This window comes from Tursiops truncatus, chromosome 11 (genome assembly GCF_011762595.2).
Source record: "Tursiops truncatus isolate mTurTru1 chromosome 11, mTurTru1.mat.Y, whole genome shotgun sequence".
Lineage (NCBI taxonomy): Eukaryota > Metazoa > Chordata > Mammalia > Artiodactyla > Delphinidae > Tursiops > Tursiops truncatus.
In genome coordinates this window covers 15352275-15366097 of record NC_047044.1, presented here as the reverse complement: position 1 = coordinate 15366097, position 13823 = coordinate 15352275, and the positions used below count along the sequence as shown (strand labels likewise).

General features: G+C 41.6%; 1 protein-coding gene across 1 annotated transcript; it reads right to left on the bottom strand.

The window, feature by feature from the left end:
* On the bottom strand, window positions 1-13067 carry MTERF2 (mitochondrial transcription termination factor 2). The gene is made up of 3 exons (XM_019918346.3): window positions 10365-13067; window positions 8496-8616; window positions 1-1472 (listed from the first exon to the last, which is right to left on the bottom strand). Exon 3 carries the CDS (start codon window positions 1442-1444, stop codon window positions 257-259), a length of 1188 nt encoding a protein of 395 aa, XP_019773905.1. The 5' UTR covers window positions 1445-1472; window positions 8496-8616; window positions 10365-13067; the 3' UTR covers window positions 1-256.
* Between the last annotated feature and the right edge of the window lie 756 nt (window positions 13068-13823).

Genomic DNA, 13823 nt, shown 5'->3' with positions numbered 1-13823 from the left:
TCACACTGATAGACCATTTAATAGTTTTTTAAAATAGCTCAAGGTCAAAATTACAAACTTTATTTAAAATAAATGCAATTTATATTTTTAAGTACAGCAACTAAGTGAGAGATTTTCTACTTAGAGGTCATTTAAACACAACTCAGAAGCTAAGTAGGTTCTTAAAATTACTGGTGCCCACAATATGCCTGAATCACTTAAGTTTTTGCTACTCGGTTTTACTCAGCACTGATAAAAAGAAGCATCAGTCAGCAAGTTACTCATCAATATTTAATGGTGCCACAGGATTAAATAATGGCCTACCTTTTTTGGCCTGAATTTTACCAAAGTTAGCCTCAAACTCTTTTTTTGTTCCATTTAGATATGCTAGATATCCATCCTTTATTCTATAGCCTAAGGAATTCAGTTTCCTTACCCTGTACTGTACTATTTGTGGCGTTAATTCAAGAACCTTTGGTGTCTCTCTTATCTGAGCTATGGAAATTCCTTCTTTCAATAATCCCTGAATTCTCTCTTCCAAAACTGGAACGGAATAATATAAAAGGGCAGGACATTTCAAAACTAATTGCTTCAGGTCATGATCAGTACATTTAAAAGCATGTTTAGAGAAGGACATACTGTTCTGTATACTTCTTGGGCAAAGTTGAAACAGAAATCCTTTGAGTTTGGAGAGAAGTTGGAGAATTTCAAAGTTTGTAAAACCCTGCTCCTGGAGAAATTCTAGTGTTTCCTTTATAGATGCAGAAGAATTTAACAAAATAAATGGGTTTTGGCTTAATAATTTTAGTAGCCAAACTTTCATGTTGACCTCAGAGCCACCTAAATTTAGATAACTCTCTTGAAGAACATTTATCATTTGCTTATTCTTCTCAATAGGAGTGTGAAAAATATTAGATGCAGTTGTCAAAAACCTACTAATGACCACATTTTTGAATCCCAACTCTTGAAAGAATTGGACATTCAGCTTCTGGTTTTCCTGGTCTTGAACAGTAAAGAAAGATTCTGGAAACTGTTCTATTAACTTAACTAACTCTTTCTCGTTCTTGCAAACCGACTGCCAGAGTTCTCTCTGGGTGTTAACAGCAGGTGGACTGCATTTAATTGCTTCTGGGCAGCGTTCCAAGATACTGGCTACAGCAGTCTCATCGGCACCTAGCTGTTGTAAAATATTTGCAATTTCTTCAACATAGGTTTCATCCTCCAGAAGTACCCATCCTTTTAATCTTCGAATTTTCCTGATGTCAACTGACAATTTATAGAGCTTTTCTACTGTCTTTTTATTTTCTCTATTTGACTGATTATCAGTTGTATAGGTGAAGGATGCTAGAAAAGGTGTGTATTTTGGAGCTGATAGCATCTTTCTGAAAGAACAGAGCCTGCAGGGCTGGAATCTCATCAGCAACTTCCACAACATGCCTGCAATCCACTGGCTAATTCCCACCATCCTGAGACTCAGAAGGTACTCATCATACCTATATCAAAGAAAATACAGGTTTTTAACATAAAGGGTGTTGACTTTCAGAATACAAACACAAATTTGAGCTGTAAGTAGTAAGCATGGAAATAAAACGGACTTAAATTAGACAACTCATGTGGAGTATATTAAATAGAGCCTCTTAAATAATTGATGAAGTAACTGTAATACACTGCTTCACATCTTAAACTTTATAAATACATTGTCTGAGTTTGCAACAACCTCGTGCAGTAGTTAGTTCCATTTTACAGACCAGTAGCAAAACCACAAGGAGTTCAAAGATTCACAAACCTCAAATGTTATTTTGACACACACTCCCTTTCAACTCTGATACGTTCAGGTTTAGGACACATACGCTATTTACACACACCCACTTTTTTTTGTTTTAACATTTTACATTTTCAAGCTGATGTTTAGCTGAAGCAAATACTTTTTAAGGAGGGGTGTCAACTCTAATTTTATATTTTAGAGTAAATATTCTTTTGCTAAATAACTATTATCAAAATAAGTCAGTGAATTTGTTTTCTCTAAAATGGGTGAATAAATGTATGCTTTTTTATGAGAATTATGTGAAAAACTTTTTTATAAATCTAGAATTAAAATAAGTCTCAGCCAGGTAAAATGAGGAATGCCATGTGACTGCCCTAGTGAAGCCATAGAAAATCAGGTTAGCTGTGGAATGGTGACCATGGCTTATTTCACTTAGCATAATGTCTTCAAGCTTCATACACTGTGTAGCATGTGTCAGGACAAATCGGTTAATTTTAATTGGTCAAAGGATCAAGGAAGTTTCCCTTTCCTTTAGGATTCCTACTGCTTTTATGCATCAGATGAAAAGATAAAAATTCATCCCTATTTGCTTCTATATTTTTGTTTGAAATTTATTTTTCAGTCCCTGTTTTTTTTTTAACATCTTTATTACACTATAATTGCTTTACAATGATGTGTTAGTTTCTACTGTATAACAAAGTGAATCAGCTATACCTATACATACATCCCCATATCTCCTCCCTCTGGCATCTCCCTCCCACCCTCCCTATCCCACCCCTCTAGGTGGACAAAAAGCACCAGGCTGATCTCCCTGTGCTATGCAGCTGCTTCCCACTAGCTATCTATTTTACATTTGGTAGTGTATATATGTCCATGCCACTCTCTCACTTCGTCCCAGCTTCCCACTCCCCGTTTCCTTAAGTCCATTCTCTATGTCTGTGTCTTCATTCCTGTCCTGCCCCTAGGTTCTTCAGAACCATTTTTTTCTTTTTTTTTAGATTCCATGTATATGTGTTAGCATATGGTATTTGTTTTTCTCTTTCTACTTACTTCACTCTGTATGACAGTCTCTGGGTCCATCCACCTCGCTACAAATAACTCAGTTTTGTTTCTTTTTATGGCTGAGTAATATCCCATTGTATATATGTGCCACATCTTCTTTATCCATTCATCTGTCAGTGGACACTTAGGTTGCTTCCATGTCCTTGCTATTGTAAATAGAGCTGAAATGAACATTGTGGTACATGACTCTTTCTGAATTATGGTTTTCTCAGGGTATATGCCCAGTAGTGGGATTGCTGGGTCGTATGGTAGTTCTATTTTTAATTTTTTGAGGAACCTCCATACTGTTCTCCATAGCGGCTGTATCAATTTACATTCCCACCAACAGTGTAAGAGGGTTCCCTTTTCTCCACACCCTCTCCAGCATTTATTGTTTGTAGATTTTTTGATGATGGCCATTCTGACTGGTGTGAGGTGATACCTCATTGTAGTTTTTATTTGCATTTCTCTCATGATTAGGGTGTTGAACATCCTTTCATGTGTTTGAAGGCAATCTGTATATCCTCTTTGGAGAAATGTCTATTTAGGTTTTCTGCCCATTTTTGTATTGGGCTGTTTGTTATTTTGATACTGAGCTGCATGAGCTGCTTGTATATTTTGGAGATTAATCCTTTGCCAGTTGCTTCATTTGCAAATATTTTCTCCCATTCTGAGGGTTGTCTTTTCGTCGTCTTTATGGTTTCCTTTGCTGTGCAAAAGCTTTTAAGTTTTATTAAGTCCCGTTTTTAATTTTTGTTTTTATTTCCGTTTCTCTAGGAGGTGGGTCAAAAAGGATCTTGCTGTGATTTATGTCACAGAATGTTCTGCCTATGTTTTCCTCTAAGAGTTTTATAGTGTCTGGCCTTACATTTAGGTCTTTAATCCATTTTGAGTTTATTTTTGTATGGTTTTAGGGAGTGTTCTAATTTCATTCTTTTACACGTAGCTGTCCAGTTTTCCCAGCACCACTTACTGAAGAGGCTGTCTTTTCTCCATTGTATATTCTTGCCCCCTTTATCAAAGATAAGGTGACCATATGTGCATGGGTTTATCTCTGGGCTTTCTATCCTGTTCCACTGATCTATATTTCTGTTTTTGTGCCAGTACCATACTGTCTTCATTACTGTAGCTTTGTAGTATAGTTTGAAGTCAGGGAGCCTGATTTTTCCAGCTCTGTTTGTCTTTCTCAAGATTGCTTTGGCTATTTGGGGTCTTTCATGTTTCCATACAAATTGTGAAATTTTTTTGTTCTAGTGCTGTGAAAAATGCCAGTGGTAGTTGGGTAGGGATTGCACTGAATCTGTAGATTGCTGTGGGTAGTATAGTTATTTTCACAATGTTGATTCTTCCAATCCAAGAACATGGTATATCTCTCCATCTGTTTGATCATCTTTAATTTCTTTCATCAGTGTCTTATAGTTTTCTGCATACAGATCTTTTGTCTCCTTAGGTAGGTTTATTCCTATGTATTTCATTCTTTTTGTTGCAGTGGTAAATGGGAGAGTTTCCTTAATTTCTCTTTCAGATTTTTCATCATTAGGGTATAGGAATGAAAGAGATTTCTGTGCATTAATTTTGTATTGTGCTACTTCACCAGATTCATTGATTAGCTCTAGTAGTTTTCTTGTGGCATCTTTAGGATTCTCCATGTATAGTATCATGTCATCTGCAAACAGTGACAGTTTTACTTCTTCCTTTCCGATTTGGATTCTTTTTACTTCTTTTTCTTCTCTGATTGCTGTGGCTAAAACTTCCAAAACTATGTTGAATAATAGTGGTGACAGTGGGCAACCTTGTCTTGTTCCTGATATTAGTGGAAATGGTTTCAGTTTTTCACCATTGAGAATGATGTTGGCTGTGGGTTTGTCATAAATGGCCTTTATTATGTTGAGGTAAGTTCCCTATATGCCTACTTTCTGGAGAGTTTTTGTCAAAAAATGGGTGTTGAATTTTGTCGAAAACGTCTTCTGCATCTATTAAGATGATCATATGGCTTTTCTCCTTCAATTTGTTAATATGATTTATCACATTGACTGATTTGCATATATTGAAGAATCATTGCAATCCCACTTGATCATGGTGTATGATCCTTTAAATGTGCTGTTGGATTCTGTTAATATGATTTATCACATTGACTGATTTGCATATATTGAAGAATCGTTGCAATCCCACTTGATCATGGTGTATGATCCTTTAAATGTGCTGTTGGATTCTGTTTGCTGGTATTTTGTTGAGGATTTTTGCATCTACGTTCATCAGTGATACTGGCCTGTAGTTTTCTTTCTTTGTGATATCTTTGTCTGGTTTTCATACCAGGGTGATGGTGGCTTTGTAGAATGAGTTTGGGAGTGCTCCTCCCTCTGCTATATTTTGGAAGAGTTTGAGAAGGATAGGTGTCAGCTCTTCTCTAAATGTTTGATAGAATTCGCCTGTGAAGCCGTCTGGTCCCAGGCTTTTGTCTGCTGGAAGATTTTAAATCACAGTTTCAATTTCAGTGCTTGTGATAGGTCTGTTTATATTTTCTATTTCTTCCTGGTTCAGTCTCAGAAGGCTGTGCTTTTCTAAGAATTTGTCCATTTCTTCCAGGTTGTCCATTTTATTGGCATATACTTGTTTATAGTAATCTCTCATGATCCTTTGTATTTCTGCATTGTCAGTTGTTACTTCTCCTTTTTCATTTCTAATTCTGTTGATTTGAGTCTTCTCCCTTTTTTTCTTGATGAATCTGGCTAATGGTTTATCAATTTTGGTTATTTCCTCAAAGAACCAGCTTTTAGTTTTATTGATCTTTGCTATCGTTTCCTTCATTTCTTTTTCATTTATTTCTGATCTGATCTGTATGATTTCTTTCCTTTTGCTAACTTTGGGGGTTTTTTGTTCTTCTTTCTCTAATTGCTTTAGGTGTAAGGTTAGGTTGTTTATTTGAGATGTTTCTTGTTTCTTTCTCTGTTTTTGGCTGCTTTGGGTCTTCTTTGCTGCGTGCCGGCTTTTTCTAGTGTGGCAAGTGGGGGCTACTCTTCATTGTGGTGGGCGGGCTTCTCATTGCAGTGGCTTCTCTGGTCATGAAGCATGGACTCTAGGCGCGTGGGATTCAGTAGTTGTAGCTTGCGGGCTCTAGAGAGCAGGCTTAGTAGTTGTGGCGCACAGGCTTAGTTGCTCTGCAGCATGTGGGGTCTTCCCGAACCAGGGCTCAAACCCGTGTCCCCTGGATTGGCAGGCAGATTCTTAACCACTGCGCTACCAGGGAAGTCCCATTTCTTGTTTCTTGAGGTAGGATTGTATTGCTATAACCTTCCCTCTTAGAACTGCTTTTGCTGGATCCCACAGGTCTTGGGTCATTATGTTTTCATTGTCATTTATTTCTAGGTATTTTTTTGATGTCCTCTTTGATTTCTTCAGTGATCTCTTCATTATTTAGTAGTATATTATTTAGCCTCCCATGTGTTTGTATCTTTTACAGATTTTTTCCTGTAATTGATATCTAGTCTCAGCGTTGTGGTCGGAAATGATACTTGATACGATTTCAATTTTCTTAAATTTACCAATGCTTGATTTGTGACCCAAGATATGATCTACCCGGGAGAATGTTCCATGTGCACTTGAGATTTAATCCACTGCTCCTGAGGCTGCTGGGAGAGATTTCCCTTTCTCTCCTTTGTTTGCACAGCTCCTGGGGTTCAGCTGTGGATTTGGCCCCACCTCTGTGTGTAGGTCACCTGAGGGCGTCTGTACTTCACTCAGGACGGGGTTAAAAGAGCAGCTGATTAGGGGGCTCTGGCTCACTCAGGCTGGGGGGGAGGGAGGGGTATGGAATGTGGGGCAAGCCTGCAGCAGCAGAGGCCGGCGTGACATTGCAACAGCCTGAAGTGTGCCATGTGTTCTCCCAGGGAAGTTGGCCCTGGATCACGGGACCCTGGCAGTGGCGGGCTGCACAGGCTCCCGGGAAGGGAAGTGTGGATAGTGACCTGTGCTTGCACACAGGATTCTTGGTGGCTGTAGTAGCAGCCCAGCCATTTCATGCCTGTCTCTGATGTCCGTGCTGATAGCTGCGACTCGCGCCCATCTCTGGAGCTCATTTAGGCGGTGCTCTGAATCCCCTCTCTTTGCGCACCCTAAAACAATGGTCTCTCGCCTCTTAGGCAGTTCCAGACTTTTTCCCAGACTCCCTGCCGGCTAGCTGTGGCACACTAGCCCCCTTCAGGCTGTATTCACGCAGCCAACCCCAGTCCTCTCCCTGGGATCTGAACGCCAAAGCTCAAGCCTCAGCTCCCAGCCCCCACCCGCCCTGGCGGGTGAGTGGACAACCCTCTCAGGCTGGTGAGAGTCGGCACCGATCCTCTGTGTGGGAATCTCTCCGCTTTGCCCTCTGCACCCCTGTGGCTGCGCTCTCCTCTGTGGCTCCGAAGCTCCCCCCCCGTGCCCACCCCCTGTCTCCACCAGTGAAGGGGCTTCCTAGTGTGTGGAAACTTTTCCTCCTTTACAGCTCCCTCCCTGAGGTGCAGGTCCCATCCCTGTTCTTTTGTCTCTGTTTTTCCTTTTTTTTTTTACCCTACCCAGGTACGTGGGGAGTTTCTTGCCTTTTGGGAAGTCTGAGGTCTTCTGCCAGCATTCAGTAGGTGTTCTGTAGGAGCTGTTCCACATGTAGATGTAGTTTTGATGTATTTGTGGGGAGGAAGGTGATCTCCACATCTTACTCCTCTGCCACATTGAAGGCACCTGACCTTTGTTTGAATTTTAAAAGCTAGCTCCTTTAATTCATTTGAAATTTCTGATTGTGAGCTAAGAATGTAAATAGATTTTATCAATAGGTTAGCTATCTCTAAGCACCATGTTTGAACAATCGTTTCCTTCCCCATGATTTGTGATGCCTCCTTTGTTATACTGTATTTAATGTAGTTTCTGTTTCTAGCTAGCCTCTGTCCTCACTCCCCTACTATTTTTGCAATTCCCTGAATGAGCCAGGTGGCTAATTTCCGGCCTTTGCTGTTTACTTGGCTCCCTCTGCCAGACCATCCTAAAACAATCTCTGGTCAACTCACTCTTTCACATCCCCCAACAACTATGTCAAATCTTCTCAACTCAGACCTCCAGCTTCCCCTGACACCCATTCTCTCCTTCACTCTCAACCAATATCCTTGCCTCTAACTTGTACAAAGAAAGGAGTGCAATTCATCATACCAAACATAAACCTTCTGCTATCTCCCCTTCCCTACAATGACATTTTTCATCATGCAGGGTAATTCCTGCTCGTGCTGATCCCAGCCTCTCTGGCCTGAAGTGTCTAGAGCCCTTCTTTCTCATGTATTCACTCCTTCAGCTGCATCCTCCTCTCTGAGGTTCCCACCCTTCACCTCAGTGGCTCTTTCTCTCACTGCCCCTCCAACTAAAATCCCGTTTTTCTCTTCCCCTCAGGTTAATTCTTGCAGCTCCTTCTTTCTTTCCATTTCCTCTCTTTCTATGTATACAACTTCCCATAAAGACAACTTTCATGTGATTAAAGCCAATGAGTAGTTTTAGTTCCTCCCTCTTTTGACACTGGCAGTTTTCAGCATAGGTGACCACTTTCTCTGTGAAATACTCATACCTGACTTCCAAAACCTCCCACTCCCCTGGTTCTCCTCCTTCCTTCCTACACTCCTGACTGTCCTTTAGTTGTCTCCCCTGCAGGCTCATCTTCAAGGCTTGGTTCTAGGCCCTCTCCTCTTCTTACCTTAGAGTTTCTCCCCAGAGATCCTGTCCTCATCCGGGGCTTCTTAATCCACTTGGGCTTCTTTCCAGCTTCTTCTCAAAATGTGATCTTGTCACCTCCCTGCAATAACTTTCCGATGGCACTTTAGGATAAAGACACAAAGTAAAAAAGCCTTACCATGGCCTGCAAGGCCTCTTTGTCTTAGGCTTTGTCACCACCCAAATCTCCTGTCCCCCTCTGCCTACACCAGCTGCACCAGCTTCCTTTCTGCCCCTGGTGCTTTACCTGTTCCCATCACTGGGTCTCTGAAGACTGAGGGCTAACCCCTATGCCCACAATGCTCCTAACTCCTAGGTCTAAGTGTCACTTTCTCAGGGAAAGTTCCCTGCCCTTCATGAATAGATGAGGCTTCCTGTCCCCCTGACAGGCTCTCTTATCACCATGGACTGTTCCTATGTGCCACTTGTCATAGCTGCAGCTGTTCATGAGTGGTTTCTGTCTCACCCTCCGTGAGGGCAGAAACGTTTACTGCCATGTTCCAATGAATTGCTTCCCTACCTTTCACCTGGCTGGCACTGCTGACTCTAGGAGGCATTCCTGGGCAGGTGACTTTCATGTGTGCTCTTCCATAGCACCCTGCTCTTGACCCTACTGTGGCACTTATACTCCTGTAAGTTCTTCATTCATTCAACCAGTTTTTTTTGTTTTTGTTTGTTTGGCTCATTCTGTGTGTCAGGCATTATGCTAGATACTAGCTTTTCTGCTAAAATGTTTCTTCATACCTTTGAATCACAGACCCACCAGAGAACACGGTGTGAGCCACACTCCCTCTCTTTTCCAGAAAAGGACCCATACTCACATTTTGCAAAAGACTTTAGCAGGGTTCATGAGCACCCTGCAGTCTATGAACAACCTGCACTAGATTGCAAGCACCTGGAAAGCAGGGTCTGCGTGCTCTTCTACTTTATCCCCTGTACCCAGCAAAGAACTTGGTCCACAGAAACAAAATCAGTATCTGTCAACTGAAACTCAATGACAAACCAAGTTCACTACAACTTAATGTAGTGGGTAAAGCTGTGGGCTGCCTGGGCTTAATTCCTGGTCATTAGTTGTGCTGTGACTTGAGGAAGTCACTTCACCTCTCTGTGCCTCAGTTTAAGCACCAGGAAAATGGCATCACTAGGTGTTCGTGAAGATTACATCCTGGGTGATTGTGAAGGTTAAATTAATTAATACCATAAATGACAAAGCATTCAGAAACTCATTAAACCACCACAGCAACCCATTTTAAAGATGAGTTAACAGATGCACGTAAAGTAGCCCAAGGTTGGTCAGCTAATAAAGGGGAGACCTTGGATTCAAACCCAACAGCTTAGCTGAGTCCTGCTCTTAGCCCTGTGCTCTGCACATAGCAATGATCCAGGTAAATGTTTTCTAAATCACAACGTGGTTTATTTTCTAATACTTCATGTTTCGTAAGCGTTTTTGAGGAGTGAAACCCACTTCTGTAATATGCACCATTTTCATAACACGGTTCCCTCGACAAACACCGGCAATTCAGTTAACGTCTACTTTTATAACATGTACGACCTGCTGACAGTTTCAAATTAACCCCAATGTTTGTAAGAAAGGAAAAACGAGGGCCCAAAGCAGAGGATACTGGGGAGCGATCGAAAGCCGCACATCCATCATGTGGGGCCTGCGCTCATATCCAGAGAAACTTCCGACCTGCCGCGCCCCAGCGTCCACTCAGCTCCCGAGCCAGCCAGGCGGAGCTGAGCAGCTGGCGGGAAGTCTGGCTTCACGGTGGGCAGCTCCTGACTCCAGCCTCTCGGCCGCTGTGCGGCCGGAGACGATCACCCCCAGGGGCGCAGGACCGGGGCGACTCACCTGTCGGCGTCCACTCTGCACAAGGCGCGAGTTCCGGGTCTCTGGCTCCGTCCTACCCCCCTCCCCAGGCCGAGGCTCCCCGCAGCCTGGCGTCCTCCCGAGGCCTGGGAACAGGGGCCAGGGTACCAAGCCGCCAGCCAATTCCCCTCAGCAGCTCCGGCCCCGCTTCGCGGAACCCACAGTCACGCCCTAGAGCTCCCAACGCAGCCAATCAGGGCGCGGGTCGCAGGCTACGTGACCCTCCTGACGCGGCGGGGCGGAGCCAGGCGGAGCGGAGGGGGCCAGCGTGCGAGTCGGCTGTCCGGGGAACAGCGCCTCTGGCCGGCAACTATTGCTTCCGGCATTTTCTCACCCTTTCCCTGCCAGTATTTTAGAGAACTTGGAGTTTCAGTCCTTTTGTCCCTTGGGGAGTGTCACTAGCCCGGGAGAAAAAAAGGGTAGAAATAACTCAAACCGCTATATCTTTAAGCTATATCTTTAAGCTACAGCCAGTCAGAATTCCCCAAATTAGTCGATAGGTAAAGAACTAAGTTACAAAAGAAACGTAGTTTAAAAAATCCCGAAACTTCTCCGGTACATATCTAGCTTTCCTGCCCCCTCCCCACCCCAATCCAGCAGTCAGCTACAGTGTCTGATGCGTCTTTAACAGCCTCCCTCCTGCTGCTTTCACCCAAATACTCACCTTTTCTGATAAACTGCTAGGTGCTTTACATTCTATTTATTACCTGTGATGCCAACCTCATAGACTAACAAATTTCTCCTTAAAGCCAGGCTCAATGTCTGTCCCATTTATTCTCATATTTATCCATACACATATTTATGGCATGCCTGTTAAAGTGTCAAGCATGTGAAGCTGCAATGACAAAACAGCGGTGCACAAGACAAAAGGGAATAAAGTACATTCCCTATCCTGATGAGGTTTACATTCTATTGGAGAACAAAGACATTAACAACCAATGACATGATTAATCACAACTAGAGTTGAATGTTTCCAAGGACAGGGTGCCCTGACTGGCCTAGCTGTCCTATGCTGGGTGTGGAGTTGGGGTCAGGAAAGCTGTGATTTTCCCAGCCTGCATGTAGTCCCCTCACTTTGCGTATTTCATAGTATACAGTGCACAGTTCTAACACCTTAACGCGCAGCACTGTAATTCTTCAAGATGGCCCTCTCTCCTTGTGGAGTGTCCTTGTGGATACTGATGAATTAATTTTCCTATGAACAGTGCTTGGCACATGGTAGGGACTCAGAAAATGCTAACCAAATCTTTGAGTCTAGCCTTATTACCCAGTTTGTGCTCAATGGCTTTGTTGAGAGGGACTGACAAGTTGCACTTTAATTCCACAGAGTAGCAGCAAGAATCCTGGCTCCTTGTCTCTAGGTCAACTTTGATCTCCAGGATATTCTAGAATTAACTGGGTGGCTAATGTATGTGAGGTAGGGGAGTGTTTGCCCAGTAACCCTTCTCCCTCTGAGTTACCCGTATACAAAACTCCCATTATTCATGGCTTTATCGCACTCTTTTTCCTGAAATACAAGGATTTGGGGTCCAGACTAACCAAAGTGTGTCACCTGCATCTAGGAAAAGGGAATTAAAGTAGGATACAGAAAGGAGAAGGATGTTAAGGAATGTAAACTAGGGCCTTAGAACTGCATGCGGCAGTCACTGGTCAGGAGGGAGGGAGCAGAGATGTGCATTAAGGTGCTAGCAGCTTATATCAGGGCTCCACATAATTGTAAGAGGAATGACAATACATATAACCCTGTGCATTGTAATCACACTTGAAATTGACCAACTTAGCTATGCCAGTGGTCTTAAATAAATGCTACCCAAAGTTTTTTCCATCCTAGTTTAAAGAGTTCATTTCTAGAACCATACAATCAGAAAAACACTTTGATGGAGAAACGGGGGTTCAAAGAACCTAGAACCTAGTATTAGGCATATTACCTACAAGAAAATTACAAACATATGTTTGAAATTGTGGGAAGATCCTGAAGTTTCTAGTACACAAGAGATGGTTAAAAGTAATATTGCTATCAGTCTTTTATACCCCAAATTAGTAACTGTTTTAAGTGAATGTGAAAAACTTAAAAACGTAGTTCCCTCAATTCAGTTTTTCCAAGTTGCTAAGCACAGTTTTTGGTAATAAGAGTTCAAGAAGTATCTGCTGAATGAACAAAATGTCTTAAAATCCCTCAACCACCTATAGGGTTTTTAGAACACTAACCCTTCCAGTTAGGGGGACAACACTGTATTCAAACATAGTGCATTTGCTCAGTTGGAGCACATTGATTGATACCTCTCTTTCCCTTTTGGTGATTTTTTTGTTTTAGTCACAATTTAGACCAAACTGAAAAAAGCTTTCCCCATCCCACCCCCCAAACATACGAAAATCCTTCTACATTTAAAAGTAAAATATCAGTGCCTATGTTGAAATAGTGTTCTTTTACTAAAATACTGATTTATTCATATGAAAACTGCATCTTTTATTCCCCAAATGGTGATGGTAAATTCCAAGTCAATGAATTTCTCAATTCTGTATAGTACAATCAGGTCCAAAGAGCAGGATGTAAAGTACAGGTGTGAAAAACAAAATATTACTCCTTATTAACAGTGATAAAAGAAGATAAGGCAGTTTTTTCTTTCATTTTCTTTCATCTCATTTCTTTCTCAGTAATGAATTTATTGATCAGTATTAATTCATTATCCAGGATACTTTTTAAAATGTGTATCATCTAAAAATAAAAATGATTGTTTCTGGATTTCTGACTCAAATTTATTTTGAGTTACCTTTAAATACAATTACCACACTGAACATCACTAATAAAGATGGGAAAACAAAAGCCAATGTTTATAATTCCAAATGGTAAGAACTGGCCTACTGGAGAACAGTAAAGGGATAATAATAATGATAACAATAATGGCAGCTAGCCAGAGCTGCAGCGGGCAGTTATGCAGACTATGCACTGTACATTCCAGGGAGCTAGCTACACAGAACAGCAATCCTGTAGCTAATATTTACTGAGCATCCTACCACATGCCAGGCACTGTTATGACCATTTCATATGTAGTATGAAGCAGATACTACTCTCATCCTCACTTTTTATAGAAGAGAAAAAAGAAGGCACAAAAGGTTAATAATTGCCCAAGATCTCAAAGCTAATGAGTGACAGAGCCAGGCATTTGACTCCAGGGCCCACACTCTTAACTGCTACCCCATACTGACTAACTCAGAGTTATAAGCCCAATTACTTGAAAAAAATCTCTTTGATTTTAAATCTTTCTTATAGATAACTTTATTTTTAAAAGTACGAAGTATTTGGAAGATAGTATTCTTACTTGGAATAATTTTGAAAAGTATTTTACTAAATATATATTAGCTGTTTCTTCATTCAGAATGGTGACATGTAGTTTACAGAATCTGTCTCTAATTTGTGATCACATCTCACATACCAATGCT

Coding starts and splice junctions, on each gene's coding strand:
- MTERF2 (XM_019918346.3), bottom strand. CDS start 1,444: ATGGTGGGAATTAGCCAGTGGATTGCAGGCATGTTGTGGAAGTTGCTG.